At 56.9% G+C, this 24572-nt stretch overlaps 4 protein-coding genes across 10 annotated transcripts in view; 1 reads left to right on the plus strand and 3 right to left on the minus strand.

Moving 5' to 3' along the window:
* Positions 1 to 217: 217 nt before the first annotated feature.
* On the minus strand, positions 218 to 3790 carry NPRL2 (NPR2 like, GATOR1 complex subunit). 2 transcript variants are annotated; one of them, XM_061195387.1, is made up of 12 exons: positions 3714 to 3790; positions 3345 to 3473; positions 2722 to 2813; positions 2452 to 2620; positions 2189 to 2297; positions 1679 to 1815; positions 1490 to 1587; positions 1334 to 1370; positions 1122 to 1215; positions 899 to 1046; positions 521 to 663; positions 218 to 434 (listed from the first exon to the last, which is right to left on the minus strand). In XM_061195387.1, exons 2-12 carry the CDS (start codon positions 3420 to 3422, stop codon positions 367 to 369), a joined length of 1173 nt encoding a protein of 390 aa, XP_061051370.1. In that variant the 5' UTR covers positions 3423 to 3473; positions 3714 to 3790; the 3' UTR covers positions 218 to 366. The 2 variants fall into 2 exon arrangements, with proteins under 2 accessions (XP_061051370.1, XP_061051371.1); XM_061195388.1 differs by lacking the exon at positions 3714 to 3790 and having other exon boundaries at positions 929 to 1046; positions 3345 to 3551.
* LOC133094722 (transmembrane reductase CYB561D2) lies at positions 3624 to 6348 on the plus strand. Of its 2 annotated transcripts, none has more exons than XM_061195389.1 (4): positions 3624 to 3734; positions 4158 to 4306; positions 4780 to 4817; positions 5511 to 6348. In XM_061195389.1, the coding sequence occupies exons 2-4, from the start codon at positions 4180 to 4182 to the stop codon at positions 6012 to 6014; spliced, it is 669 nt and encodes a 222-aa protein (XP_061051372.1). In that variant the 5' UTR covers positions 3624 to 3734; positions 4158 to 4179; the 3' UTR covers positions 6015 to 6348. The 2 variants fall into 2 exon arrangements, with proteins under 2 accessions (XP_061051372.1, XP_061051373.1); XM_061195390.1 differs by having other exon boundaries at positions 3624 to 3721.
* Positions 6349 to 7161: 813 nt separating this feature from the next.
* On the minus strand, positions 7162 to 12655 carry TMEM115 (transmembrane protein 115). The gene is made up of 2 exons (XM_061195391.1): positions 11343 to 12655; positions 7162 to 7955 (listed from the first exon to the last, which is right to left on the minus strand). Exons 1-2 carry the CDS (start codon positions 12191 to 12193, stop codon positions 7751 to 7753), a joined length of 1056 nt encoding a protein of 351 aa, XP_061051374.1. The 5' UTR covers positions 12194 to 12655; the 3' UTR covers positions 7162 to 7750.
* Positions 12656 to 16187: 3532 nt separating this feature from the next.
* The window catches only part of CACNA2D2 (calcium voltage-gated channel auxiliary subunit alpha2delta 2), a 138203-nt gene continuing 129818 nt past the window's right edge, over positions 16188 to 24572 (minus strand). For 2 of the 5 annotated variants that reach the window (XM_061195393.1, XM_061195397.1), the window contains exons 23-38: positions 22430 to 22490; positions 20253 to 20350; positions 19943 to 20033; positions 19773 to 19835; positions 19533 to 19636; positions 19143 to 19241; positions 18962 to 19050; positions 18728 to 18778; positions 18419 to 18490; positions 18163 to 18315; positions 17968 to 18065; positions 17793 to 17848; positions 17532 to 17658; positions 17296 to 17405; positions 17126 to 17208; positions 16188 to 17006 (exon numbers count right to left, since the gene is read on the minus strand). In XM_061195393.1, coding sequence (XP_061051376.1) covers positions 16866 to 17006; positions 17126 to 17208; positions 17296 to 17405; positions 17532 to 17658; positions 17793 to 17848; positions 17968 to 18065; positions 18163 to 18315; positions 18419 to 18490; positions 18728 to 18778; positions 18962 to 19050; positions 19143 to 19241; positions 19533 to 19636; positions 19773 to 19835; positions 19943 to 20033; positions 20253 to 20350; positions 22430 to 22490 — 1496 coding nt within the window. In that variant the 3' untranslated portion in view covers positions 16188 to 16865. The remainder of the gene's footprint in view (positions 17007 to 17125; positions 17209 to 17295; positions 17406 to 17531; positions 17659 to 17792; positions 17849 to 17967; positions 18066 to 18162; positions 18316 to 18418; positions 18491 to 18727; positions 18779 to 18961; positions 19051 to 19142; positions 19242 to 19532; positions 19637 to 19772; positions 19836 to 19942; positions 20034 to 20252; positions 20351 to 22429; positions 22491 to 24572) is intronic. The other 3 variants (XM_061195396.1, XM_061195394.1, XM_061195395.1) reach the window with 3 other exon arrangements.

Raw genomic sequence — 24572 nt, forward strand, 5'->3', positions numbered from 1 at the left:
GCAGAGCAGCCTCAGCTCCCATCCCAACTCACTTTTCATCTCAGCTTCCCCATTGATTCTTTCTGGCTATTTATTTCAGTTTATAATTAGCGGGCACTTTTACATGCCCATTGTTGGTTCTGTCCACCAGATGGTGCTCCAGGGCGTCGGACCATGGCTATTTCTTTCACTGCGAGTTCTCTCTGGTGGCTGACTCAGATGCAGTATTCAATAAAGGTAAGTTGAAATGGATGACTTTATTTGTAGAAATGAGGGTTAACCTTGAGACAGTATGGACTAGTTTGTAGGTCTAGTCCTCATGCACCAGGCAGGGCTTAGGAGGAGAGAACAGCCATAGCTATGTGCCTGATCCAGCCCCCACCAGCCTCACTTCCAGCAGATGATGATGTTGGGGTCGTTTTCCAGTCGTTCATCCAGCTCTTGGTAGCTCATGCCTGGGTGGTGTGGTGGAGGTGAGGTCAGAAGCCTTGGCTTGGCCACCCTGCCCTGACCCCACCTCAGTGGTCCTGCCTGCCTCTACCTGTCTTGCAGCAGATCTCGTCGTAACTGTGGCAGCCTGTGTAAAGCCTGGCAGGGTGGCTCTGCTCCTCCCGAGACACCCGCACGGGATACTTCTGTAGTCGCCGGATGAGGTTCTTCATAAGCCCGAACTGGATCAGCTTCCTGGGGTGAGGGTCGAGGAAGAAAGGGGTGATGCTCTGGCCAGGCCTCCTTCTAGCCAGGCCAGTCTCCCCTCCAGTTTTGTTTCAGTGACCAGACTGGCCTTCAAACCCATCACCTCCAGGAAGCCTTCCTGGAGTAGCAGTGCCACATGATTCTGCTCACTAGCAATCTCCTGCTTTCTCTCTGACCCAGGGCTCGGGAGAGACACAGAGAGTGTACCTGCTCTCAGGCAAACCTTCCATGCCCCAGAGGATCCCCCTCTGACCGTTCATCAACGTGCTGCAGCTGTTGGGGGTGGCGGCCAATGAGATCTCTCACAGTAGTGCCAGGGCTCAGGCTGCAGTACAGCTGGAACACATCCCGGAGACTGGCCCTCTTGTGCCCTGTAGGCATCAGGGGTCAGCTCTCCAGGTGGCCCTTCCCTCCCTGAGATGGCCTCCCCCAGAGCCTGCCAATACCTTGCTTGGTCACGTAGGATAGACACGCCTCCTGCAGGGACTTGTCATCTACCAGGTCCTGGACCTTGGGCGTCGGGCAGTACACATTGGAGTACTGGAGGGTAGCAGGAGGCACAGGGGCCTGAGTGAGGGGCTTGGAAGTCTGACACAGCCCCAGTTGGGCTCAGCCACATGATCCATTCTCCATTTAATCAGACCCCAGACACACCTACCTGGAGGATGGACACCAGTGTCACAACGCCGTAGTACCTGGGGGAGATAGCTGTGCTCAGCTTCTGAGGGCCATGCCTTCCCAGCTCCCACACTCAGGGCCCCTGGGCTCTTCCTGACTGGCGACCCTGTCCTGAGTGTCACTGTTCCCCACTCACAGCAGGTTCTGGATGGCGATGCGCACCAGGTTGAGCTCCACGTCTGCCTCGGCTGAGATCTTCTGGACGTGGCGGAAACCATCAATGTAGGGCAGGATCTGGGCAGGGAAGAGCAGGGTCAGTAGGGGTGGGATGAGGCCAGGGCTATGGCCAGCCGCAGGTCATGATAGCCAGGGAGGGCTAGCATACCTGTTGTGTGGTGAGGTCCCACTGTGAGTTGAAGAAATCCTCCTTGTCTTTGGTAAAGACAGGCACATCATACTCCTGGGCCACAGGAGGGTCAGGCCGCTGCTCAATCACCTTCAAGTGGATGGTGTTAGACTCATCTGCAGGGGACCCCACCCATATCCTCAGTGCCATCTCTTCCAAGAGGCCATCAATTACCATCCAGTCCTCCCAGCCACCCTTGAGGCAGGCAGGTGACTCTGGGTAGGGCCATCTTCCCCTTTTATGGAGCAACAGACTGAGGTCCATACAGGGGAAGGAACACGCCCAAGGAGCAGAGCTAGAGAGCTCTACTGGCCTCCCCCTCTCCAGCCCCATCACGCACTGGACCCTGGACATCATCAGCCCAGCTCATGGCTATTTACTGGCCACCAGTTTGTTCACGAGTCTTGTCCTTGACTGGGCTCACCTTCCCCTGCCACCTTCCCATCCCTCCTCGACCCCTCTGCTGTCCTTGCAGAGGCTGGGCCATACCGATGGGCAGAGTGCACCGGCCTGAGGCATTTAGCTCCTCCAGCAAGATGGTCATGATGGGCACCAACTTCTGTTTGCTCTCCTCCGTGGACACGAAGCTGCTCTCTAGCTGGATGGAGCATGGACAGCATGGTGGGCACACCCCAGGACCCTTGGCTGGCATCCTACCCTGGCAGGTTCCCGGGTCTGGAGGGCTTTGGAGACATGCGAACACCTTCCTTAACTCTGCCTGCCCATCCACCCAAGCCCATCGTGTTGCAGACCTCCAGTGTGGTCAGGTAGCCAGCCAGCTTTTTGACGATGGGCTCAAGGGCACAAGTCTTGGCCTGGGCATCACACACGAAGCCTAGGTTGAAGAGCAGGGCATTGCGGCTGTACTTCTTGTGCTCGATGCACACGGGGCAGCCGATCAGTTTCTTCTCCATGGCTGTGCTGGACGAGGGGAACAGATGGGAACAGAGTCAGGCTCCTCTCACCCCCAAGTCTGTCCACTCCTCCTGGGAACCCTCCCAACCCCCCAGCTAGGGCCTCACACAGTGATGAGCTTATTCTGCAGCTCTGGCTTGGTGATGATGTACACCTGGACAGTGTCAAACAGCTCCCGGGAGATGAAGTCCTCGGGGACCTGTGGAAGGGAGTGACAAGAATCCCCTTAGTGGACCTTATAACTAGGTGGAATACACAGGGTGACCCCCAAGACCTAATCCCTCTTCTCCAGGGTTTCTCCTCTCTTCCATCCACCCAGGCCTACTCTTTTGTGTGTTTCCAAACACACATTATGTTCTCACCTACCTCCTGGCTTTTGCATACGCTGTACCCTCCACCTGGCACACTCCTGCCTCACCTAAATTCCTATGCATCCAGGGATACTAGTGGATCACCACTCACACCTCTCGTAGAACCTGGCACCTCCCTTGGGCCCCCACAGCCCGATTTCCCACAGTCACTGCCTATGTGAATGTTTGTTTGCCTTGCCACACCGGGAGCCTGGGACTGGGTCTGAATATACTCTTGGTTCACGATTTTCCGCGAATGAAGGGGTGGCGTGCCTGCGTGCAGCACGGGGCACGGGGTTCCACCGCTTCCAGGCAGCTGGCTGAACTCCCCCGAGCGTCCCTCTACCTTGCCTCCCATGCCCCGCGAGCCCGGATGGCACCTGATAGGTGATCTTGGGTCCCAGCGTGGGGTGGAACTCGCTGAAGAATATGCATTCGATGCGGCAGCTACTGCCCATGGCGCTAGTGGGGCCGGGGTCCGTAGCTGGCGCCACTGTCCCTGGGAGCACCTGTCAGAAACAGCCCGGAGGTTTGGGCTGCCTGGTCAAGCACGCCTGCGCACTGAACACCCGTGAGGCCATCTGCTCAACAGCGCCTGTGCAGCGCGACTCAGCCGTGTGGCTGCGGGGGACTGTCCCAGGAAGTCCCGGATGGGTAGGCGTCGCACCCGGAAGTTAGGAGGCTCCGCGACGGAGCGGCAGGGCGCGCGGCAGAGCCCCGAGTAACCCACTTTCTCGGGAGGGACCCACCTCGTCAGGTCGGCGCTGCGGGTGAGGCAGGCGAATTCCTAGCGTGTAGGGGAAGCATGCCAGCGGCAAGTGGGGAGGCTGTGCGCAAAGGGACCCAGGCCGTAATTTCGACGCAACTGGGAACTACAATTCCCGTAGTGCTTCACGCCCTTCCAGCAGGCGCTCCCGCCCGGCGACGGCGTGGTGCACGCTGGGATTTGTAGTCTATTACACGGCCTTGCCCATCTTACCTGGAAGGTGGGCCAGTGATCAGTGCCAATTCAGATGCGGGTACACGCTGACAGGCCACCAGTCCTCGACTATTCCTGGTGCCTGCCTTAGTACTGTCCCTTCCTACCTTAACTTTTTGGAAGAGAGTGGCATTCCTGCCCCGCAACCGTTGCTCCAGTGAAAGGAGTGGACAGCGGGCACCAGAGACCCTTGCTTACTCTGCTACGCTTTCAGGCTACAGCCGGCCTGGTTGACCATGGCCCTTTCTGTGGAGACCGAGTCGCACATATACCGAGCTCTGCGCACTGCATCTGGGGCTGCTGCCCACATTGTGGCCCTGGGCTTCACCATCTTTGTGGCTGTACTTGCCAGGCCTGGCTCCAGTAAGTAGAATTCATAGTTGACTTTTGGGAAGGAAAGTGTCACTTTTCCTGGGGAGCAGGGGCAATAGTAAGCCTTGGGTCTGACTCCTGGGAAAGGCCTCGTTGGCTGAGGGACATGCTATGCTGGAGGAATAAGTGGGGTGGAATAGATGAGAGTTGGGGCTCTGCCAGCTTGGCCAGGTCCCATAGAGTACCTGGCTTCTCTTGTCTTGGTGCTCCACTTAGCTGCCTCTTGCAAAGTGCAGGGGGAAGGAGGGAGGACTGCCAGAGGAGTGGCAAAGCATGGCTTCTGATCCAGGGAGGGTCCAGGAAGAGATGATAGGTATGGGGTCAGTTTGTTGCAGCAAGAGGGGGCTTGCATTTTGGCAGCACCTCCTTGGGCAATGAGCTACTCATACTCCTCAGCCTGTGGGGATTGGCGTGGCTGGGTTCTTCTTGCTTCAGCTTCACGAGGCTTCCTCTTCTCATTCCAGGTCTCTTCTCCTGGCACCCCGTGCTTATGTCTCTGGCTGTAAGTAGTGGGCCTGGCCAGCTCTTAGGGATGGGAGGGAGCATAGCTATGGGTGGTGGTCTTAGCGCCCTCTAAATGTTAATGAACACTTAATATCTGTTTGGAGTAATGGGATGTGGGGTTGTATGAACTGTATGCTCCAACTCCTGCCTATAGTTTATATCCCACGCTTGAACTAGAGTATTCGAGATGCAGGGCAAATGGGTTTGTCTAAGCACAAAATGAGGCTTCGTCCACCTCCAGGCAGGAGGCTTAGAATATGCATTTGGGTGTACCTGTGTCCCTTTTCACCTTAATTTATAGTGATGCACCTAATTTTCCTGAAACAGTGCACCCATGTGGCCAACTCTTGCCAAGAAATTGTATCCAGTCCTGTGTCAGAAAAACAAAGCTTGTGAATCATTTATAACTGCCACATCTCAAACCTTGTGTTTGCTGGGTAGCACAGCAGAGATGACATTTCAGAATAGCACCTAGAAGAAGTGTGGAGAGATACCTCCTGCTGGTACTCAGAGCAGATGTTCTGTCCCAGATGGAGTTCTCCACTCTTTTGCCACCAAATAGATACTCGTTAGTGGGGAGAGAATGAAGCGGAATCTGCCCATACTAGCTGGCAGCTTAGGTTATATCTAAAGCTTCCTTCCCTTCTGCTGGGCAGCACTCTCATTTAGTGTCCCATCCCTGTCTCCCCAGTTCTCTTTCCTGATGACCGAGGCACTGCTGGTGTTCTCTCCTGAGAGTTCGCTGCTGCACTCCCTCTCACGGAAGGGCCGAGCATGCTGCCACTGGGTTCTGCAGCTGCTGGCCCTGCTGTGTGCACTGCTGGGCCTGGGCCTTGTCATCCTTCACAAGGAACAGCTTGGCAAAGCCCACCTGGCCACGTGGCATGGGCGGACAGGGCTGCTAGCTGTGCTGTGGGCAGGGCTCCAGTGCTCAGGTGGGGTGGGGCTGCTGTACCCCAAATTGCTGCCTCGATGGCCGTTGGCCAAGCTCAAGCTGTACCATGCCACTTCTGGGTTGGTGGGCTACCTTCTGGGTAGTGCCAGCCTCTTGTTGGGCATGTGCTCACTCTGGTTCACTGCCACAGTCACCGGTGGGGTCTGGTACCTGGCTGTGCTATGCCCTGTCGTTACCAGCTTGGTCATTATGAACCAGGTGAGCAACGCCTACCTGTACCGCAAGAGGAGCCAGCCGTGAGCTCTTCCCAGAACTAGGGGAAGCCTGGATTTGCCCCTCAGTATGGTAGCTGGGGCTGAGACCTCCTGGACTCTCTCAGCTGACTCAGTCACGGGACACCTCAGGCAATGGTGCGGTGAGGGGTAGCCGGAGTCCTTTGTGTGACATTATTACTTGCTCCTCATGCTGGAGTACCTCCCCTTTCCTTCTTTCTCTGCCATCTCAGAGGAGTTTATGGATCATGTGTCTGGATGAAGTTGGGTTGCAAGACTGCCCCCTGCCCACAGTAACTCAACTTGTGCTGCTATGTCCAGAAATGAGATAAGAGAAAAAAGTAAAATAAAATTTTAAAAAAGACTGAAGGGACTTTCCTGGTGGTCTGGTGGTTAAGACTCTGCACTTCCAATGCAGGGGGTGTGGGTTTGATCCCATGTGCCGTGAGGCGCGGCCAAAAAGAAAAAAAAGAATAAATAAAGACTGAAAAGACTGGATGGGAGGAATAGCCCAAAGCTGGGGATAGTTCTTGCTAATGCCATCAGCGTGAAAAAATGGGCAGCTGGGCAAGATGGGGACCCGTCCCTGGCTGCTCACTGAGGGGCTAAAGCTCTCTTGGCAGACTAGCCCCCTGGATCTGGCTGCTAAGCACCCCATGCCACCCAGGGCCCTAGCAGGCCTGAGGGCTGTAGCTGTGAATGGTGCGGCTGTGTGTATTTCAGTCTCCCAGCTGCTCACCATGTTGGAGTTTCTAGACTGTGGTGGTCAAATCTGGGCAATGACAGGATGGGAGCTGGGGATGGGCTGCCTCACTAGGTGTCAAGCCCTGAGCACTCTGTCTTGGAGGTGAGACATGGATAAGAACAACTCCTTATGATAGAGAGGCGCTTAATTGTCAGGTCCTCCAGGCAGGGCCTCCTTCACCAGGTAGTGCAGGGAGGCAGAAAGTAAGAGCCTGAGGTGACAGCTCTGGGAAGGCTGCTTGACGGTGGGCATGTGGTGGTGAGGCAAGGGGGAGTCTGATGGGGGGAAGGGGATGAGGGCAATGGGCTTTTTATCCAGCTGGAGTAGCCTTGGTGACCGAGCCCTTGAACCTAGAGTTAAGTCCCTGTCTTAACTCAGTTGAGCATGATGAGGGGGCTGCACAAGGTGGTCTAACAGAGCCCAGGAGCCATACCTCAAAGAACTGCTTTATTGATACTGCGAGGCTGGGCTTGGCTGCCCACTCAAGTGGTCCTGTAGAAAATATCTGGAAGCTGTGACTGTTCTGGCCCAGAAGCAGCTATGGCCACAGCAGAGGGAATCAGAAATCTTGACATGAATGTAGTCTCTTTGGGGGCGAGCAGGGATGTACAGCCCTGCACTGGCTCCTGCACTGGCTGGACCCCCAGAATGTTTTTGGCAAATCCTTGCCTTGGCTCAGGGCTCTCGGCAACCAGTATCAGGTGTGAGGGTTGGCCTAGGAGCCATGGCACCAGTGCCCCTGCAGCCACTTGCTTGAGGCTGCCTGCTCAGGTACAGTCTTACCTCAGATGGCCTGGGCTGGCTGTGCTTCAGAGGCCCCATGCGTGGCATAGTGGTTGTCTGGAGTTGGAACCAGGTAGCAAGAATCCTGGGTAGTGTTGGCGAGAAATAGCAGAAGGCTGTGGCAACCCCCAGCAGGCCTTCTTCCCTCTCCTCAGAGCAGTCAGTGCCCTGGAGTAGCTGAGAGTGTGTCAAGGGGGGCTTGGGAGAAGAGGTGTTACACTCAAGGTGGTCTAGAGTTACAGCTTTGGGGGAGCTGCCTCAAAGGTGATCAGGCTGGATCCTGGGACAGGCCCCTTCCCTGGGAGCGTGGGGGCCTTGTCTGACGGCAGGGGGCTATCCACCTTGGCCCCAGCCTCCTCTTCATCGTCTTCCATGCTGGGCCAGACGGACTGGTCCTCCACTCGCTTCAACCGCTCGTTGAGGGCCTTCAGAGCCAGTTGCCTGGGGCCAGGGGAAAGATGACAGGTCACTCGGGATCTGAACTTGGCTCATGCCCTGCACTCTTTCCCCCAGGAAACTGACATGCCTTACTGCTCACACTCCTCTCTCAGAACCCTATGGGTTCTCCTTCCCCATACAGGGCCCAGGGCTCCACAGGGACTGGATTAGGGCACACTCTGCCATCAGAATGAGGACCCAAAGGCTGTAGGACCTTCCTTCCATAGCTGGGGCACCTCCAGGCTGAGAAGGCCAGCTGGGTGGCCTGCCAGCCTGCCCCCAGGCCAGCCCCAGGAATGGTTCTGAGGATGGTGCCTAAGGTTGGGCAAAGCTGGTGTCCCTGGGCAGAGAGGTGGAAGGGCAAGTCCCTGGACATGTGAGTTTCTGCTGGGCACTGGCATCACATTCAAGGCATTACTTCTCCCCCTCTCCTTGTTAGGAGTATTTTGAGCCTCCTGGCAAGGGTCTATGGGGAAGTTTGGAACTCAAGCACCTGCCTTGGCTCTCAGCCTGGGAAGCAGGGCCAACCTGGGTCAGCTCACCCCTCCTAACTGACTCTAATATTCTCCTTCCGAGAAGAATCTCCAAACCCACCAGGACCTGTGTTAGAGCAGGAACACACAGCGTCCTAGCAGGAGGAGAGGAAGGAGAAACAATCCACGTGGGTAGGGCAAAGGCCAGAGCCTACTGGTTCCACTGGGCAGACCCCTGGAGACCCCGCTCTGAGGGGAGGTGGGAAAGTTCGCTAGAAGAAAGTATATACGTGCACTTGGGACCCTGCCCACCAGGAGGTGGGATGCCCATGCTGCCAGGTAACACTTCTACTAGTGGTCACTGTGGACCCCTGATGCCTCCAACTCTGTGCCACCAGCATGGGGGACCTGTATAGCCTTCCATGTTCCAGCAGAAAACCAAAATCTCCACCATGCCAGGGAACATGACAAGAGGGACAACGAGAACTCAGGCACAGAAAGCCCTAGCACACTTCCACCCTGTCCTCCAGCCTGGCACCATGGCAAGTTGGCACAGACAGGAGAGTCCTTCCCTGCTGCTACCCAGGCTCCCATTCTGGAGACTGCCTTGTCAATTCTGTTTAAAGCCTGCCAAGGTAGAGAGATGGTGGCATGCTAATCACTCCCTCACAAGGGTCAAAGATAGGAACCCCTGCTTCCCACTATCACTAGCTCTTTGGGTCAGGGAATGGCATGCAGCAAGATGTCAAACTGGTTGGTGGAGTAACCCCCATCCCCAAGCAAGGTAACAACCACAAGACTATGCCAAGAACCCACTTCCTGACACCACCCCCACCCCAATCTGCCTCCACCTGTCCATTTTCTTGGGGCTGCGCAGAGGTTTTTCAAATGTTCAGCCAACCCTAACAATCCAAGATCTCTCACTGGGGGAGGGGCCACCACTGTGGCCTGGGATCACCTGAACAGCTCTGAGGACAACTCAGTTTCTACCAGGCCTAGCCTTCCTGACCGCATCTCCTCCACTGGATAAGGTTAATAGAGACCTCGGTCTTTAGGATTCATCAGCCACAGAGACACAAATTGTAGAGCCCACAATTAAGCTCTGCAGCATGCCGTGCTTACTTTTCAACACCTGCCACCTTGGACCATAGTAATCTGTGGCCTTTCCCAGCTGGAAACTCCTTCAAGAAAGGGGGTGTGGCCCACACTCCACAGCCCCAGTGGAGAGTAAGTACAGGGACAACTCCAGCTGAATTCATAAAGCTGCCTGCTAAGAACTCATTTCACAGGTGAGCAAAAGCAGAAGGCTTTGACAAATGCAGAAAGTATGAACAGAGCCTGCTCTAAATTTCACTACTCAAGTAACTGCATCAAAAAAAAACACTCAAGGGCTTCCCTGATGGCGCAGTGGTTAAGAATCTGCCTGCCAATGCAGGGGACATGGGTTCGAGCCCAGGTCCGGGAAGATCCCACATGCCGCGGAGCAACTAAGTCCGTGAGCCACAACTACTGAACCTACGCTCTAGAGCCCGCGAGCCACAACTATTGAAGCCCGCGTGCCTAGAGCCCATGCCTACCACAAGAGAAGCCACAGCAATGAGAAGCCCGCGCACCGCAACAAAGAGTACCCCCGCTCTCTGCAACTAGAAAAAGCCCACGAGCAGCAATGAAGACCCAACCCAGCAAAAAATAAATAAATAAAATTAAAAAAAAAAACAACACTCAAGAATAATGTTGAGGGGGCTTCTGGTGGTGCAGTGGTTACGAATCCGCCTGCCAATGCAGGGGACACGGGTTCGAGCCCTGGCCAGGGAGGATCCCACATGCAGCGGAGCAACTAAGCCCGTGTGCTACAACTACTGAGCCTGCGCTCTAGAGCCCACGAGCCACAACTACTGAAGCCCGTGCGCCTAGAGCCCGTGCTCCGCAACAAGAGAAGCCACCGCAATGAGAAGCCCGCGCACTGCAATGAAGAGTAGCCCCCGCTCACCGCAGCTAGAGAAAGCCCGCGCGAAGCAATGAAGACCCAACGCAGCCAAAAATAATAAATAAAATTAAAAAAAAAAAAAAAAAATAATGTTGGAAACAGAGCTGTGACCACTCTGGTAAGTCCACAGACCTGGGAGAGAGAGAAAGAGATGGATTAAAAAAAATCTGTCCTGCCCTGGCCAAGGTACATTCAGTGAATAATTCAGTTCGGATTCCTGATGGTGCAGATGGCTTGGTTTACAGATAATGAAAAGGTTGTCTCTACTTCCTGGTGTGGTCAGCAGGCTCCCTCGGTGGGTCATGTGGCTGTCCCCTGGGTTTGGTGACACATGCCTGCCAGAGTAGGCGGGGGGTGGGGGTGAGGGGATGTGTCTAAGTCTAGTTATACCCCAGGCTTCCCTCAATAAATAAGCGGCAGAGAAGCACAACATCTGAATTAAGGCTCAGGAACAGGGTGTAGTCCAGCGTTTGGAAACTAGGGTGGCCCAGACCATCTCTTAAGGATCCCATGTCTCCTTCTCTGTCCCTCTCTCACAGGGGAAGAAGGACCAGCAGGTTGTTTCTGGCTCCCACAGGACCAGTGTCTAGGATTTGGACATTCTGAGACAAGGCCAGGGTTACGTGTACCTGGCTCTCCATCTGCCCCTCACACAGCTCAAAAGGAAGCAGGGCATTTCTTGAAACTTAAGCGGCCTGAGTGCTGAGAAAGGCCACTTTTACTCCCTAATTTTGGAAAGCACCTCCTGCAGCCCAGACACTTAAATGCTGAGCTCCAGGCCACAAGCTGGCTTTTCTCTCGTTCTGAATCCGCCCCAACATCTGACTGTAGGCTGCCAGCCTACATACAGCAAGCACCTCAACAGATGGAATGTGACTTGATTAATAATACTCTCCTAGCTCGACAAGGTTTTGGAAGATTCCACAGTACCTTCTCCGCTCTGCGTCTTGAGGGTCTGTGCCTGGGAGGCTGATGGTGATGGAGGATGGGGCACCCACATCATAGCGCTTCACTGTCTTCTGGCATATCTTTACCTTCACCAGGAGGCCATGCACCAAGTTCGCCAACAGCCCCACCACAGGCTGCAGGATCTCAGGGAAGAAGGTGGCAAAGGCAAAGTGGTCGGCCATGTCGCCTCGGCCTCGGCTATGGCGCTGGTAGAAGCGAAGATACACCCAACTGGAGATCAGCCCAAAGCCATAGGAGGCCAGCGCTGGACTCTGGAGCAGTGTGGCCAGCCGCAGCAGCAGCAGCAGCCCCAAGAGCAGCATGGGCACCACACTGACACGCACCTGGGGCACTCGCAGGACCACACAGTCCCCCATGGTTTGCTTGAGTGCCACCAGGACACCACCTAGGAAGCCCAGGGCGCCGTGGATGCGGACAGTGAAAAGGTACACCAAGTTGAAGGAAGCCATGTAAGTGAGGAGGTAGGCGAAGGCCCCCAGTAGCCCCACAGACACGTTCACCACTGAGAAGAAGATGAGCAGCTCCAAGGCCCCCCAGAGGGGCTCCAGCAAACGTCCGGCCACCACCACTGTGGCCAGGCTGATGGCCACATCCCACACATGCTGTTCCATCAGCCCATGGGTGGCCAGGGTCCAGATCCAGAAGTTGGGTGGAAAGAGGTAGCCTGGGGTGACCGCCAGGCAGCCCGTGTCCACGGCGAAGGACAGCAGGTAGAGGAATAGTACCGCAGCGCACAGAGCCTTTACCACCACGCTGGCGCTGGACAGGATGGCCCCCAAGCGTTGGCGGGCGCCCGGTAGGGCGCGCTGCATCTTCCTGGCGGGCGTCGGCCTTAGGAAAGGGTTTAGTGGGCTAGGGGCCTCCCCGGGGCCTCGTCCCAGTCCAGCCCCGACGGGAGGCCCGGGTCCGACCTAGTCACTGGCCTATGGCCCCGGTGAAAGCTCCACTTCCGGTCGGGTCGACTCCGGTCCCAAAGGGCAGAGCCGGGCCTGGTCGCGGGGCCGGGGCCTAGGCCCCTCGCCGGGGATCTGAGGGAAGGCCCTGGGCAGCTTGGGCACGCCTGACTGCCCGCTCTGTGTGGCCACCGCGCCGACCGGACTGGCGGTGATCTCAGGGCTCGATCTTCTCCATCCACTCTGGGGCCCTACGGTCGACGCGGGACTGGAGGCTGGTTCTGGGCCAGAGTCAAGTCTGGTCAGCTCCGCCTCGGCCTCGGCTTCGACCGTACCTCCTCCCTTCTCAGGCGCCGACAAACAGCGGCGCTGCGCCTGCGCGCCCGGGGAGGCGGCAGGATGCCCTCTGAGCGTCGGCCTTGCGGTTCCGCGGCATGCTGGGACATGGAGTCCTCGGTCGGAGCCGGGACCGGCGGAAATCAGGGTTCTGGGTAGAACAACAAGTCCCAGGAGGCTGTGCGCCGGAAGAGGGGGGGGTGTGCTTGGGAGTTGTAGTTCTCAGGACCGTTTCCGTCGGTTCTACAGAGGTAGGGGAGGGTGAACGGGCATCGCTAACCTCAGGAGAGCGGCGGGTACCAGCGGCAGCACAGCTGCAGGCCACGCGCGTGCTGAATTTCCCGGAAGGATTGGCTCAGTGTGTGCCTGTTTTTCTGAGTGGGTGTGTCCTAGTGGGCAGGTGTGCAGGTAAGAATGTTGGATGGTCCAGGGGGCGCGAACTCCTGGAACTTCCGCGGTCTGGTGTGTGCCTGACCCAGGTTGGAATTCTTGCTCTGCCTTTTGGCGGCTGTGTGACAATGGCCAAATTCCCGAACTTTGCTGAAACTCAATTTCATGGACAGTAAAATGGAGATGATGACTGGACCTACCGTGAGGATCCAAGGGGACTGGCGTGTACAATGCCAGTCCACCCTGGGTGCTCAGTGAGTGTGTTGCCCAGGCTGCCCTTGTTACAAGGGAGGTGGAGCCCATACTCGAACTCGGATCTCCAGCCCCCAAAGGGGTGAGACTGGGCTTCTCTTAGTGACTCTCTTCCTCACCACAGTCAATCGCTGATCCTGATGAAGAGAGGTCTCTCCACAAACTTGGGTCAGGCTGGCCTTGGGCCTCCACCTCACTGCAACGGTGGCTTCAGGTAGGTTGTGTCCTGTGCAAAACTGATTTTTGTTTTTTTGTATATTGAGTTACTTTTTAAAAATGTGCATATAATTAAAATAAATGTATGACAAAGTACATTTATAAAGTGCAGAATCCCTTCCTTTCCGCCACTGATCTCAATACAACTGCCGACGTGTGCACAGCCTTCCAGATCACAAAAGGTGTTGCTTTCCTTTATCTTTGGGCTCTGGGTTCCTGCTGGATGCCACCCCAGGGTAGGGTTGCCAGACATAACAAATCAAAATACAGGGCACTCAATTAGAATTTCAGTTAAACAATAATTTTTTCAGTATAAGCATGTCTTCAATTTTTAGCATAGTTACGTCCCATGCAATGTTGGGAACATACTAAAGAATATTCATTGATTATCTGAAATTCCAAATTTGATTGGATGTTCTGTATTTTACATGGCAGGTCTAGCCCAGGACCTCTGGGACTGTTGCGGAGCATGGGAGCTGCCTCAGGGGTTGCTAGTTAGGCTTTGCTCTGTGGCCAACCCTTGCAGAGGGTGAGGAAAGGTGTCTTCACTAGGGCCTGGAATGCCCTCTTTTATTTATTTAGCATCCAAGGTCCCCTAGCCACAGGCCACCTCATTTCCAAAACCTTTGCTGATTTCTTCCATCTGGGAGAAAGGATTTCTCCTAAGTCTCAATTTGCTCATCTGCGGTATGGAGATAAACTAATATCCAACTCTAATGTTGTGGTGAGGACTCAGCACAGGGTGAGTGCATAGTGTGGAGTGTGTACTCTAAGAGGGCAAATGTCAGTAGTACTGGGAAATCTCTGCACTGGTGGTTATAAGTCTTTCCCGTTGAAAAGAAACTCGGAGGTCACACAGAATAGGATTGACTATTAAGAGAGTTGGGATTAAAATGAACAAGGGTGTAGGGCTTGCCAGAGGGAGGCCTGAGAAGATTTGCTGAAATGGACTCAGAGCTGTGTCCCAGTGTGAGCAGCAGTGGCCACTGAGAGCACCAGGCCTCCCCTGGGCTGGGAAGGAGCAGCCATCATGCTTGTGGGTGGGCCAGACCTTGGCCTCCTCCGGACAGCAGCACTGGCCCTCAAGCACGAAGTCATGGACTTGGGCCAGGTATTCACTCTTCGCTCCACCTGGAGGACCTGCGTAGGCCCAGGTGGTCTGATCCTATTGGCTAGAAGCCTGCATCTCATCTCCATCTTCTTTCCTCCACAGTCTTGGCCTTGAGCCTCTGGGAGACTTTTTTTTTTTAGAGACAGCTTTTCCTGGAGGCTTTTGAGAAGATGATATGAGACAAAGGATGTCAAGGATCTAGCACTTAGGAGGCCTGGGAAGCGTCATGCCCTCCACCCACCCGAGACCTGGATTGCTATGGCCTTCACTCCCAATTAAGTGGTAAGTGGGGCTCTGAGGTCATGGCCATCTGTCTTCAAGCCACCCAGTCCTCACTCCAGGGCAGAGACAGTGTATGGGAACCATTTGAAGTGAAAATATGAACATTATTTAATAACTGATCTTCTGTAATAAACCATTTGAAAATATTTTACAAGGAATCACACACACAATATTTTACAAAGTTTCTTGACTTTTTTGTCGCTGTTGTTTTTCCGACTTGTCTGTACAAAATAGAACAACCAAAAAAAAAGGGCAGATAAAAGGAAATGGCCCCCCAGTCCCCCACAGATCCCCCGAGCCCGAGGTGAGGGGACAGCCAGGTCGGGTGGGTGATGAGAAGGATCAGACCCAGCTGGGGGTTTGACAACTACCTGATGAGGATTGCTTTGTCTGCTTTTCTGTTTTTTAAACTTAAAATATATATTAATTTATCTGTATATGTTTCTTTTTTTATTTTTATATTCTCCATTGAGCACCTGACTACACTACAGTTACACACACGCCCCCGCAAGACATGGCTGGCATCTAGGCTGGGTGTACAGCATGGGTGCCCACCCTGGCACCAGCAGTGGGCATGGACCATACACACACACTGAGAAAGCGACAAGCAACGTGACATTAATTAACGGAGCCATTAATTAATGCATCACCCTCCCCCACCCCCCGTCCTCCCAGTCCATCTGAGCCCTACGACCATATCCCCCTGCCCTCAGTCTCCCAGTGGCCCCCAGGCTGGGATGCCTTTGCGAGAAATGACCAGAATGAATGGTGTGAAGAGGTGTTCCCAGGCCCAGCCTGTATGTGTGCACAGAGTGTGTATATGTGTGTACGTATGTGCAAGTGTGTGTTCAGCAGGGAGGAGCAGTTTGGCCAGGGAGTGTGTGTGTGAGTGGGAAAGAGACAGGCCTGAGTGTATAAGGGGCAGATTGGGGGTGGGATGACCCAGCTAGGAGTAATCAAGTCACCCCCGCTAAGGCAAAGGGTGATGCCTGGTGAGAGTTCCTCTGTTGAGGGGTGCAGGCAGTGGCATGTGGTCCCACTGGGGGCCTGACACTAGTGAGAAATGGTTACAATGAGCACCTGGCAGGGTCAGGGGCATTAAGGGGACACTGGCGGCTAGGTCAGGACAGAGGGGTCTTCACCCTTTGCCCCAGCATTTGGCACTGTTTGACATTCAGCTTTAGAGATGGGGGACCAGCTAGGTTACAGGTCAGATAAGAGGCTGACGGTGAGCAGGAGATGGAGTGTGCACATGCCAACCTCCCACCAACCCCTCACCCCGTATAAGGCTTTGTGAGTCCCCACCCTCACCCCACCCCAGGGTGTGTGTGTCTGTGCACGTCTGTGTTTGTGTGTGTGCCCTCCTGGGTATGTCCGAGTCCAGTTTCTGCCCTCAGGGCTCCAGGTGTGTATGGGGTTGAGTCTTAGCCGGTGTCACTGTCACTGTCCTGCCACCTGCCGGGCTTGGGGAGGGAGAGGAGGCTGTAGGCCTGAGAGAGGCAGGAGCTCATTGGGGGCTGCCCCAGGACCTCTCTCCTGCCAGGACTTAAGCTGGGATGCACAGGCCTCGAACTGCCCATCTCAATTTCCTCCATTATTCCCAAATTTAGTCCTGGGTGGGGCAGAAGGGCCAGGTTAGAGGAGTCCAGCTGGGGCAAGGCCTAGGTCTCCCACACAAAGGGAGCCTCGGGGCAGGGCGGGCAGTGGAGGCCTGGTTTGGCACCAGTACTGTGGCCTCCCTGGCCCAGCCCTCCGGGGTGGGTGAGTCCAGTGGGAATGAGGGGTCTGGGGACACTCTGACGGTTCAGCAGCCAGACGTGGCTTGGGGGCCAAAGACCCGCGGCGCCCTCCTTCGGGACCCCCCCCCCCCCACTCCAAGGCGCAGATTCTCGGGGCGAGGCGCACTCAGGTCCTTCAGTGGGAGGGGGGCGAGGCTCTAAGGCGGGAAGTGTGGGGCGAGGGAGCAGGGGAGCGGCGGGGAGGCCTGGTGGGGGGAGGGGGCACTCAGAGGCGGCGAGAAGGGTGGGCGTGGACTTGAGGCTGCGGCCGGGGAGGCAGGCTCAGGAGGAGCAGCAGCTGCAGGGACACCAGGACGCCCAACGACGGTGGGAAAGAGGCTCCGCGGCCGCAGTCTGAGGTATCTTCCTGCGCAAAGAGACAAGGAGCAGCCGGTCTGCCGGGGCTGGGCGGGCAGGGGATGCGCAGGGCCGCACTAGCCCTGGGGCAGGGGAGCTGCAGGTCAAGGCCGCCGCCCCCCTCCTCACCGTGGCGTTGTAGTCGAAGCAGATGTGTGGGCCTCTCCGGTATCGCGGTCTCTGCACCAGTTCACACTGCTCCGGGCCGTCCGCTGGGCATGGGTGGGGAGTCAAGGGGGCGGCGGCACGGAGGGAACGCCCTGGGCGGGAGGGGCCGGGGAGCAGCGCGGGAAGGATACAGTGTGTCTCCTTCTGCAGCAGCCGGCCAGCCTCACACTGGCTGCACAGCGGCTTCTCGGCCACCACGAAGAGAAGATTGGTGCTGGTGAGTCTCTGCGCGTGGAAGAGCCTGGAGGCAGCACAGAAAGGCGGGGCGCTGAGGTTCGCCCCGCCCCGCCCCGCCCCGCCCCGCCCCGCTGCAGCCTCGGCCCGGCCCGGCCCCGCCCCGCCCCTCTGGCCAGCTCCAGGCGCGCACCTGGAGCAGTTTCCGCAGTCGATGATGGCGTTGTAGGAGGCGTTCACCGAACCGAAGTAGTACTGGGTCTGTTTCATGACGCAGCTGCTCTCGCGCACCTCGGGGTTCCCCTCGGCCTCTGCGGGGTCTGCGAGGGTCCAGAGCCCCTCAGCTGCACCCCTACACCCTGAGCCTCGCTCAGCCGTAAGACCCGCCCTCCCTTTGGAGTAGGTCTCAGATTGGGGAGGGGCTTTGAGGAGGGACCTCCAAAGCCCTACCTACCTGCCTGGAACCAGCTGTGGTAGATGAGACCATAGAGAAGTTGCTGGAACAAAGACCTGCAGGGCATGGGTCACCGAGTGGGAGTGGTCAGCAGAGGCCAGTACCATGCCCCATTTCTTTCCAGCCCTCCTGCCCAGGGAGCAGCCTCCCTCTCCCATTTCCCCTGGGGACTCACCAAGCCGCAGCAGAGGTCCACCAGGCTAGGTTAAGGAAGTCTGCAATGGTGGGCTGCAGTGGAGAGAGTGGCATGGGCTCCCACTGCTGTCCCTGGACCTGGTTCACCCCCAGCTTTCTCGTTAGAGGTGGGGGATCATCTGTGGGCAGGTCTCCCAGTCCCCCCATCTGCAGGCCAGGCATTGCTGGGGCTCACCACAAAGACGCCCCGGGGTGCGGCACCCAGGTTGCCCGGGGGCAGGGGGGCACAGGCCGCCTGATAGTCGTAGGACTCCTTGCGGGTGTAGAAGGAGTTATTGTAGAGTGCCAGCATCAGGTTGGCATCCACCTCACTGAAGAATCTGCCCACCTGGGGATGCCAGGAGGCAGTGGTAGTCACAGGGCTGGCAGTGCCATATCCCCAGAAGGCTCAAACCCGGACCCTCTCCTTCCACCCTCTTCCTGACCCTCACCTGGTCCCACTGATGGTTCTGGTTTGACAGCACCAGGAACCCCCCATCATCAATGAGGACACAGAGCAGGTCCTGAGAGGTGGGAAAGGGGGAGGAAGATGGGGAGGGGCTCCAGCCCAGCCTTTCCTCCCCAGACCCTGGCAGTCCAGTAGCTGAGTGGAGGGGGCACCATTCCCCCAGTTCTGGTAAAGCTGTGAAGTCAGGGTGGGATGTTGACACCCACTGGCTAAGGGATGGGATGGGCTAGGAGCTGCAGTTGGGACTCAGGTGTCCGGGAGTGGGGTAAGCTAGGGTTCAGGGCACACGCACCTCGTTGTTAACCTCGCAGTCCATCTCACAGTGGCTGTTGGGGCCGCACTGCTGGGCAGAGAGCAAGGACCGTAAGTGCCCACCAGTTTTTCCCCTCCCATCACCCTTTATACATCGGGGACCCTGCCTCCCCATAGGCACCAGAGCCACTCTGAGTGGGAGGACTGGTAGGGGTTCCTGGGGACTCCAGAATGGGTGCTTCTGGGCTTACTGCCCTCATCCCTGACCAGATACCTTCTGAGGCTGGTCCTGGTGGGTACGGTTGCTGGCTAGCACCTTGAACTTCTCAGCCCAGGCCTCTAGGTCCAGCTTAACGCCTACCACTGTGGGGGAGAGCAAGGGGCCATCAATGCCCACCTACCTGGGCAGCACACTGCCCATTTTCTCTTTCCCTACCTCTGCCCTGGGTATTCACCTGCTGGCCTCAGTGTGCGTCCACCTAGGCTGAGCTCCACAGCCGTGCTGACGAGGATGCCCACCGTGTCATTCTCCAGCTCCAGCGGCCTTAACCGGGCTGTGGGTGGGTGAGGTGGGGTGGTCAGGAGTAGGGGCTGGCAGCCACATGACCACTCTGTGCTGGGCCCTGTGAGCCCAGGAATCCAAGGCAAGGCTGACCTCAGCCTAAGCACCAGGCACCCAGCATAGCGTCTGGCACAGCCTAGCCCTCTCTTTATCTGCCCCGTCTGTCTCAGCCAGCCAGTCTCGTATTTGAGAGAGACCTCAAAGAGCAGAGCCTCGCCCTGGCCGAGCAGACAGAGAAGCCTCAGCTTCCCACCTGCTGCTGTGCACCTGGGAGGACACTCACCATCCTGTTGTGGGGGCTTGAAGACATAGCCATGGTTATCCAGGCTGCGGCGGTAGAAGCTGGCACTGAAGGGCTCAGGGGTCTCTGTCCAGTCCTCAGCTGCCCTGGTCACACAAGAGGTTGGTGGAGGGGTGGCTTGTGGGGGCAGTGGTCTCAGCAAATGCAAGAAGGCCTCTAGGCAGCGGGACAGGCGGGGTCCCAGCAGGGGCAGGGTGTCAGATAGTGGGTCAGGTCACTTACTTGTTGGGGAATATGCGAGTGATGCCGCCATCGGTGGCGGCGAACACGGCCAGAAGGCTGTACCTGGGGGCAGCAGGGAGGTGAGGTCACAGACCTACTTTCTGCAGGGCAGGGCCAGCGCCTCTGGGCCCATCCCAGCCTCCTGCCCCCACAGGCTGGGTGGTGCCTACGTGTTGAGATCCTGGTCCCGCCACACGCGCTCCACCAGCTGCTGTGTGATGCCCGTGTCCAAGATCAGGTTGTGCAGAAGGAAGTTGTTGCCTGGAACAGGAGGGTTGGGGTGGAGGGAGGATCTTCTTTGGATCCCTGCCCACTCTCCCCGCTACCCCCAAGGCTCCGAACCTTCCCCGTGACCTGGCCCAGGACCTGCCCTTGGTTTGGGCCTGCATGTTTCCACACCTGCCCAGTCTCTGGGTTCCTCTGGGCTGCCCCCTTGCTGTCTGGCACTGCCCAGACCCCGCTGCCCCACCAGTCACTCACACTGCTTGGAGTCTGGAGTCACTTTCTCCATGAGCTCAATGAAGTTCTTCAGGAACTCGGTGTTGTTGTCTGAGGCATTCAGTTCCTTGCAATACTCTCTGGGGATGGGGAGGGGCAAGAAGAGTGGGCTTGGGGGGATGCACAGGGCAATAGGGTTGAGGCTTCCCAACAGGCCTGCCTGGCCATTCGCTGAGAAGCCCAGGCCTCAGGGAGGGGCATGTGTATTCTTACAGGCTGCAGTGACTATATGCCCGGCAGGTAGCCAGGTCTGGACAGGGACAGAACTGACCTGCTTAGGTGCAGGAAGCAGAGAATGAGGGTCTGCTTCCTCCACCCAAGCAGGTTCTCCCTTCTGGGCATGGCCCTGCAGAGCCTCCCACCTCTCCTGTGTAGCTGGAGCTAGACGGTGCACCTGGGAGGCCCCAGGAAATGCCTCATGGCTGGCTCATCCAACTGTGTGCCGTAGCGTTCCGTGGGCACAGTGGGTGGAGTCCTGGCACTGGCTTAGTCGGTCTGAGACCTCATCCTGCTGCTTCCTGGCTGTGTACCTTTGGGCAACTCACTCAAGCTCCCTGAACCTTAGTGTTTTTCATCATACCACAGAGGGTGTCACGAAGTCGGTGGGAACACGTGGGTCCTTGGATTGGCTGTTCCCTCTGCCCAGAGTGCTCTTCCCCCAGAGATGGACAGGCCAAACCCCTCACCTCCTCAAGGCCCTCTCTGGGCTCAGACTGTGGGTCCAGAGAACGTAGGGGCTGAAGGGAGCGGGGAGATCTGCTTGGAGTTCTGCTCCCCAGGAAGTCTTGGCAAGCAGTCCTTCTACCCTGGTACGTGGAGCTATCTTTCCTGCCTAATCCCTCATCCATACCCCTGCCACCAGAGACCTCCTCACTGGCCTGCATGGCAGCAACTTTGTGGGAAATTTTTAAATGCTCTTCTTCCCGAGGCTGTGCTAGGGCCCAAAGCTTGGTGAGGGCACCTGGGACTGAATCTCAGTCCCCACTTGCTCCCAGGGCCTTTGTGTAGTACACAGCCTGCACTTCTATATGGGGGAGAACACACCTGATACACTCAGAGTGACACCCATACAGCTGAACTTGGGATACAAGTCACCTGCAATCCCTCCCCCCTCACGTAGTATGTACATTTACACTCACCCAACACATATTTATTGAGCTCTCCTGTGCCAAAGATAACAGAGGTGACAAAAACAAACATGGTCCCTGCCCTCAGAGCTCCCTCAGGGTCCTGTGGGTCACACAGGCCTTTCCATACATTCCCACAGTCACCAATGCACACGGCCACCCCACATTTACACTTGGACTCTTACAAATGTACATGATGACTCACAAATACAAACACACATCTACAGAGAGTCACAGCAAACTTTGTGGGTGCATGCACGCACGTGCACACACATGGAGGTTAGGAGTGTCCAGAGCCCCCGAGTGGTACCTGAGAGTGCCTATGGATCTCTGTCAGTTGCACCCACCTGCCCTCATGCAAAGCCCAGGCCACAGGGGAGGGCTGCACCACCCGGGGGCCTGCTGGCCTCCTCAGATGTGGGCCAACAGACAGAGGGTGTGCACACAAGGGTGCACGCCAGGGATGGTCCAGGCCCAGGCCTGTGCTGGGCCCTGATCCCTTTCCAGAGAGCTCTTCATAGCCGCCATCCCCTCATCCCTGTACCTCCCCCCAGTCCTCAGTGAGCCACCACACCTAGATGGGGCACTGCCGACAGGGGCTCTGGCTGGCTCGGTCCCCACACCCACACAAACACTGACTGACACAGGACAAGGACGGTTGCGGGGTGGGGGTGGGGTGGGGAGGGCGCCACAAACCAGAGCAGCAGCTGCCCAGTGAGTGAGGGGCGTGCTGCGGACAGCCGGCGCAGGGCAGAAAGGGCTCCTTCCTGGTGGCCAGGGAGGGCAGGGAAGGTCAGCAGAGAGTCCAGAGCTCTCCCGCCTGAGGCCTGGTGGGAGCTGAAGCTATAGGCACTGGTGCCTGGTGCGGCTACATGGCCCAGGTATGCACACGGCCACACATACAGGGCTGTGCATGGCAGGGTGACACTGCACAGGACACAGACACACACAGCTCCCGGCAGCAGTGCAGGAGGTGGGCCCAGGGAGGTCGGGTTGGGGGAGGACACCTCGGCAAGGCCACACGCAAGCTACCTGGGAGCAATGAAAACATGTCCTTCAGACTCAAAGCTGCTGGGGAGCAGGAACTCAAAATCTGCAACAGAAACGGGGGGTTATCCGGCGGGGGCTGGGGAGGCGGGAGGCCAGGGGTTCAGAGCTGACGGGGCTGGAGGGACAGGGAAGAGGGTGGCTTGAGGGAGGGAGACACCAGCAAAGAGGAAACCCGCCACTTCCACGTTCAAGTTCGAGCCAGAGAGAAGGGGCGGGCGGGGAGGGCCTGTGGAGACTACAGCATCGCAGGAGGAGGGCAGTTATAGCCAATATGTTGCCCAGGCCTGGTCCTCTGTCGGCAGTGAGTCCCTTGGCGTGGCTGTATATGCTTCCATACGGCTGTATAGCACATATACACGGACATACACACACACATATATATATACACACACTGCTATATATATGCATGGTCTGGGGGAGGCACCAGTCTCGCTCTTATCACATCCATAATGGAAAAAACCGCATGCTGAGCTTCCTTCCTCCAAAGAGACTCTGAGGAATGGAATTGGCTTTTGGCTGCGGATTTTTATCTCTCTTTGCTGTAGCTGTTTGCATTTTGGTAGGTCTTGCTTTTATTCTGTGTCAGGCATCAACATGGCCAAACCGAGGGGGTTCCTCACGGGCACAGACAGTCCAACCAGAGACAGTGTGGGCAGCTGGGGGTGGGCTGCAGTGCATTGTGGGGGTCCAGTGGTCTTCCCTGGGGTAGGAGGCTGGGTGAGGGGAGATCCTTGAATGTTCCCACACTGTGGGAGGAGAGTCTGGGAGCTGGGAGGGCACAGAAGCGCTGCTCAAACATGAACACCCTCTTGGGCCGGGGGCATGAGGGCAGGTTCTGGTCTATCCAGAAGGCCTGGGTCTGGTCTATCCTTCCAAGGACCTGTCTGGGCTCAGAGCAGCAAGGGAGAAGCTGGGGGCTCCAGAGAAGGCATGGGGTGCTGCTGAGGGATCCACCGACTGGGCCTGTACGTGTGTGAGAGTGAGCACATATGTATGAGCGTGTATGTACATGTGAGAGCATGTGTGTGTGAGTATGTGTGTTTGCATGAATGTGTAAGCATGTGTGCAAAGGTCCCTGTGTGGGTCTGTCAGTGAATCTGGGGATGTGGCTACTAGGGCTCCTCTGGGGCCTCTCCCTGCCCAGCTGGGCTGGCCACCTTGCTGGTCTGAGTCTGGGAGGTGTCCCTCTGTTCTCGCACTCTGAGCAATGCACCTCCCTATCCTTTCACCCAGATTCCAACCCCTCTTTTTTTTTTTTTTTGCCGTGCGGCATGTGGGATCTTAGTTCCCCGACCAGGGTTGGAACCCACGCCCCCCTTCATTGGAAGCCCGGCATCTTAACCACTGGACCGCCAGGGAAGTCCCAGTGCTTTCTTTTTGCAGAAGAGGGGTCTTCCCTGTTCCAAAATACTCCCACAGTGCACTGCAAGATTCTGGGGAGGGGGACTTTGGGTGCCTGGAGGGGCTGGGCAGTCACTGGTTGGACTGTTGCTTTCTGATAGGACTGTGAGGCGGGGTTTGGACACAAGCCGACAGGGAAGGGTTGGGGGGGGGAGAGGAGGAGGAGGAGAAAGAAAAAGGGGTGGGGGGAGCAGGAAGGGAGACTATGCTATGGTTATCATTGTTATCAGGGCCCTGCATTTCTGGGGTCACTGGAAGGGAGGGATGTGGGAGGGGGAGACAAGACAACTCAAGCGAGTGGGAGTAGGGCACGTCCTCCACCTCCACCCAGGCCAGTGGGGGCAGCTGGATCCCCTTTGCTGGACTAGGCTGGACAGGGCCACTAGGGCTTCTTTGGGAGGCCCTACTTCCCCATGTGGACTGGGGACAGGACATCTCCCCATGGCTCTCCATGGCCCACCTGCCTCGGTGTTCTGTGGGGGGGCCTCTCTGTGTACCAGCGGCAGAGACCCTTGTGTGCTGTCCTCTCTCACTCCTCTTGTTCTTTGCCAGGGCCTGTGAGTTCACTGCCTACCTTTTCCCGAAGTCTCTGGCTTAAGTACCTCTGAGTGCCAGAATCTTTTTCTTCACCCCCAGCCTGATTCCCTCTAAGCTCCTTTGCTGGCCCTTGGGGTCCAGACAGATCCCCTTCTGTTCCCAGCCAGGCCTAGGGGCCCTGAGTCTG

Source organism: Eubalaena glacialis, chromosome 7 (genome assembly GCF_028564815.1).
Source record: "Eubalaena glacialis isolate mEubGla1 chromosome 7, mEubGla1.1.hap2.+ XY, whole genome shotgun sequence".
Lineage (NCBI taxonomy): Eukaryota > Metazoa > Chordata > Mammalia > Artiodactyla > Balaenidae > Eubalaena > Eubalaena glacialis.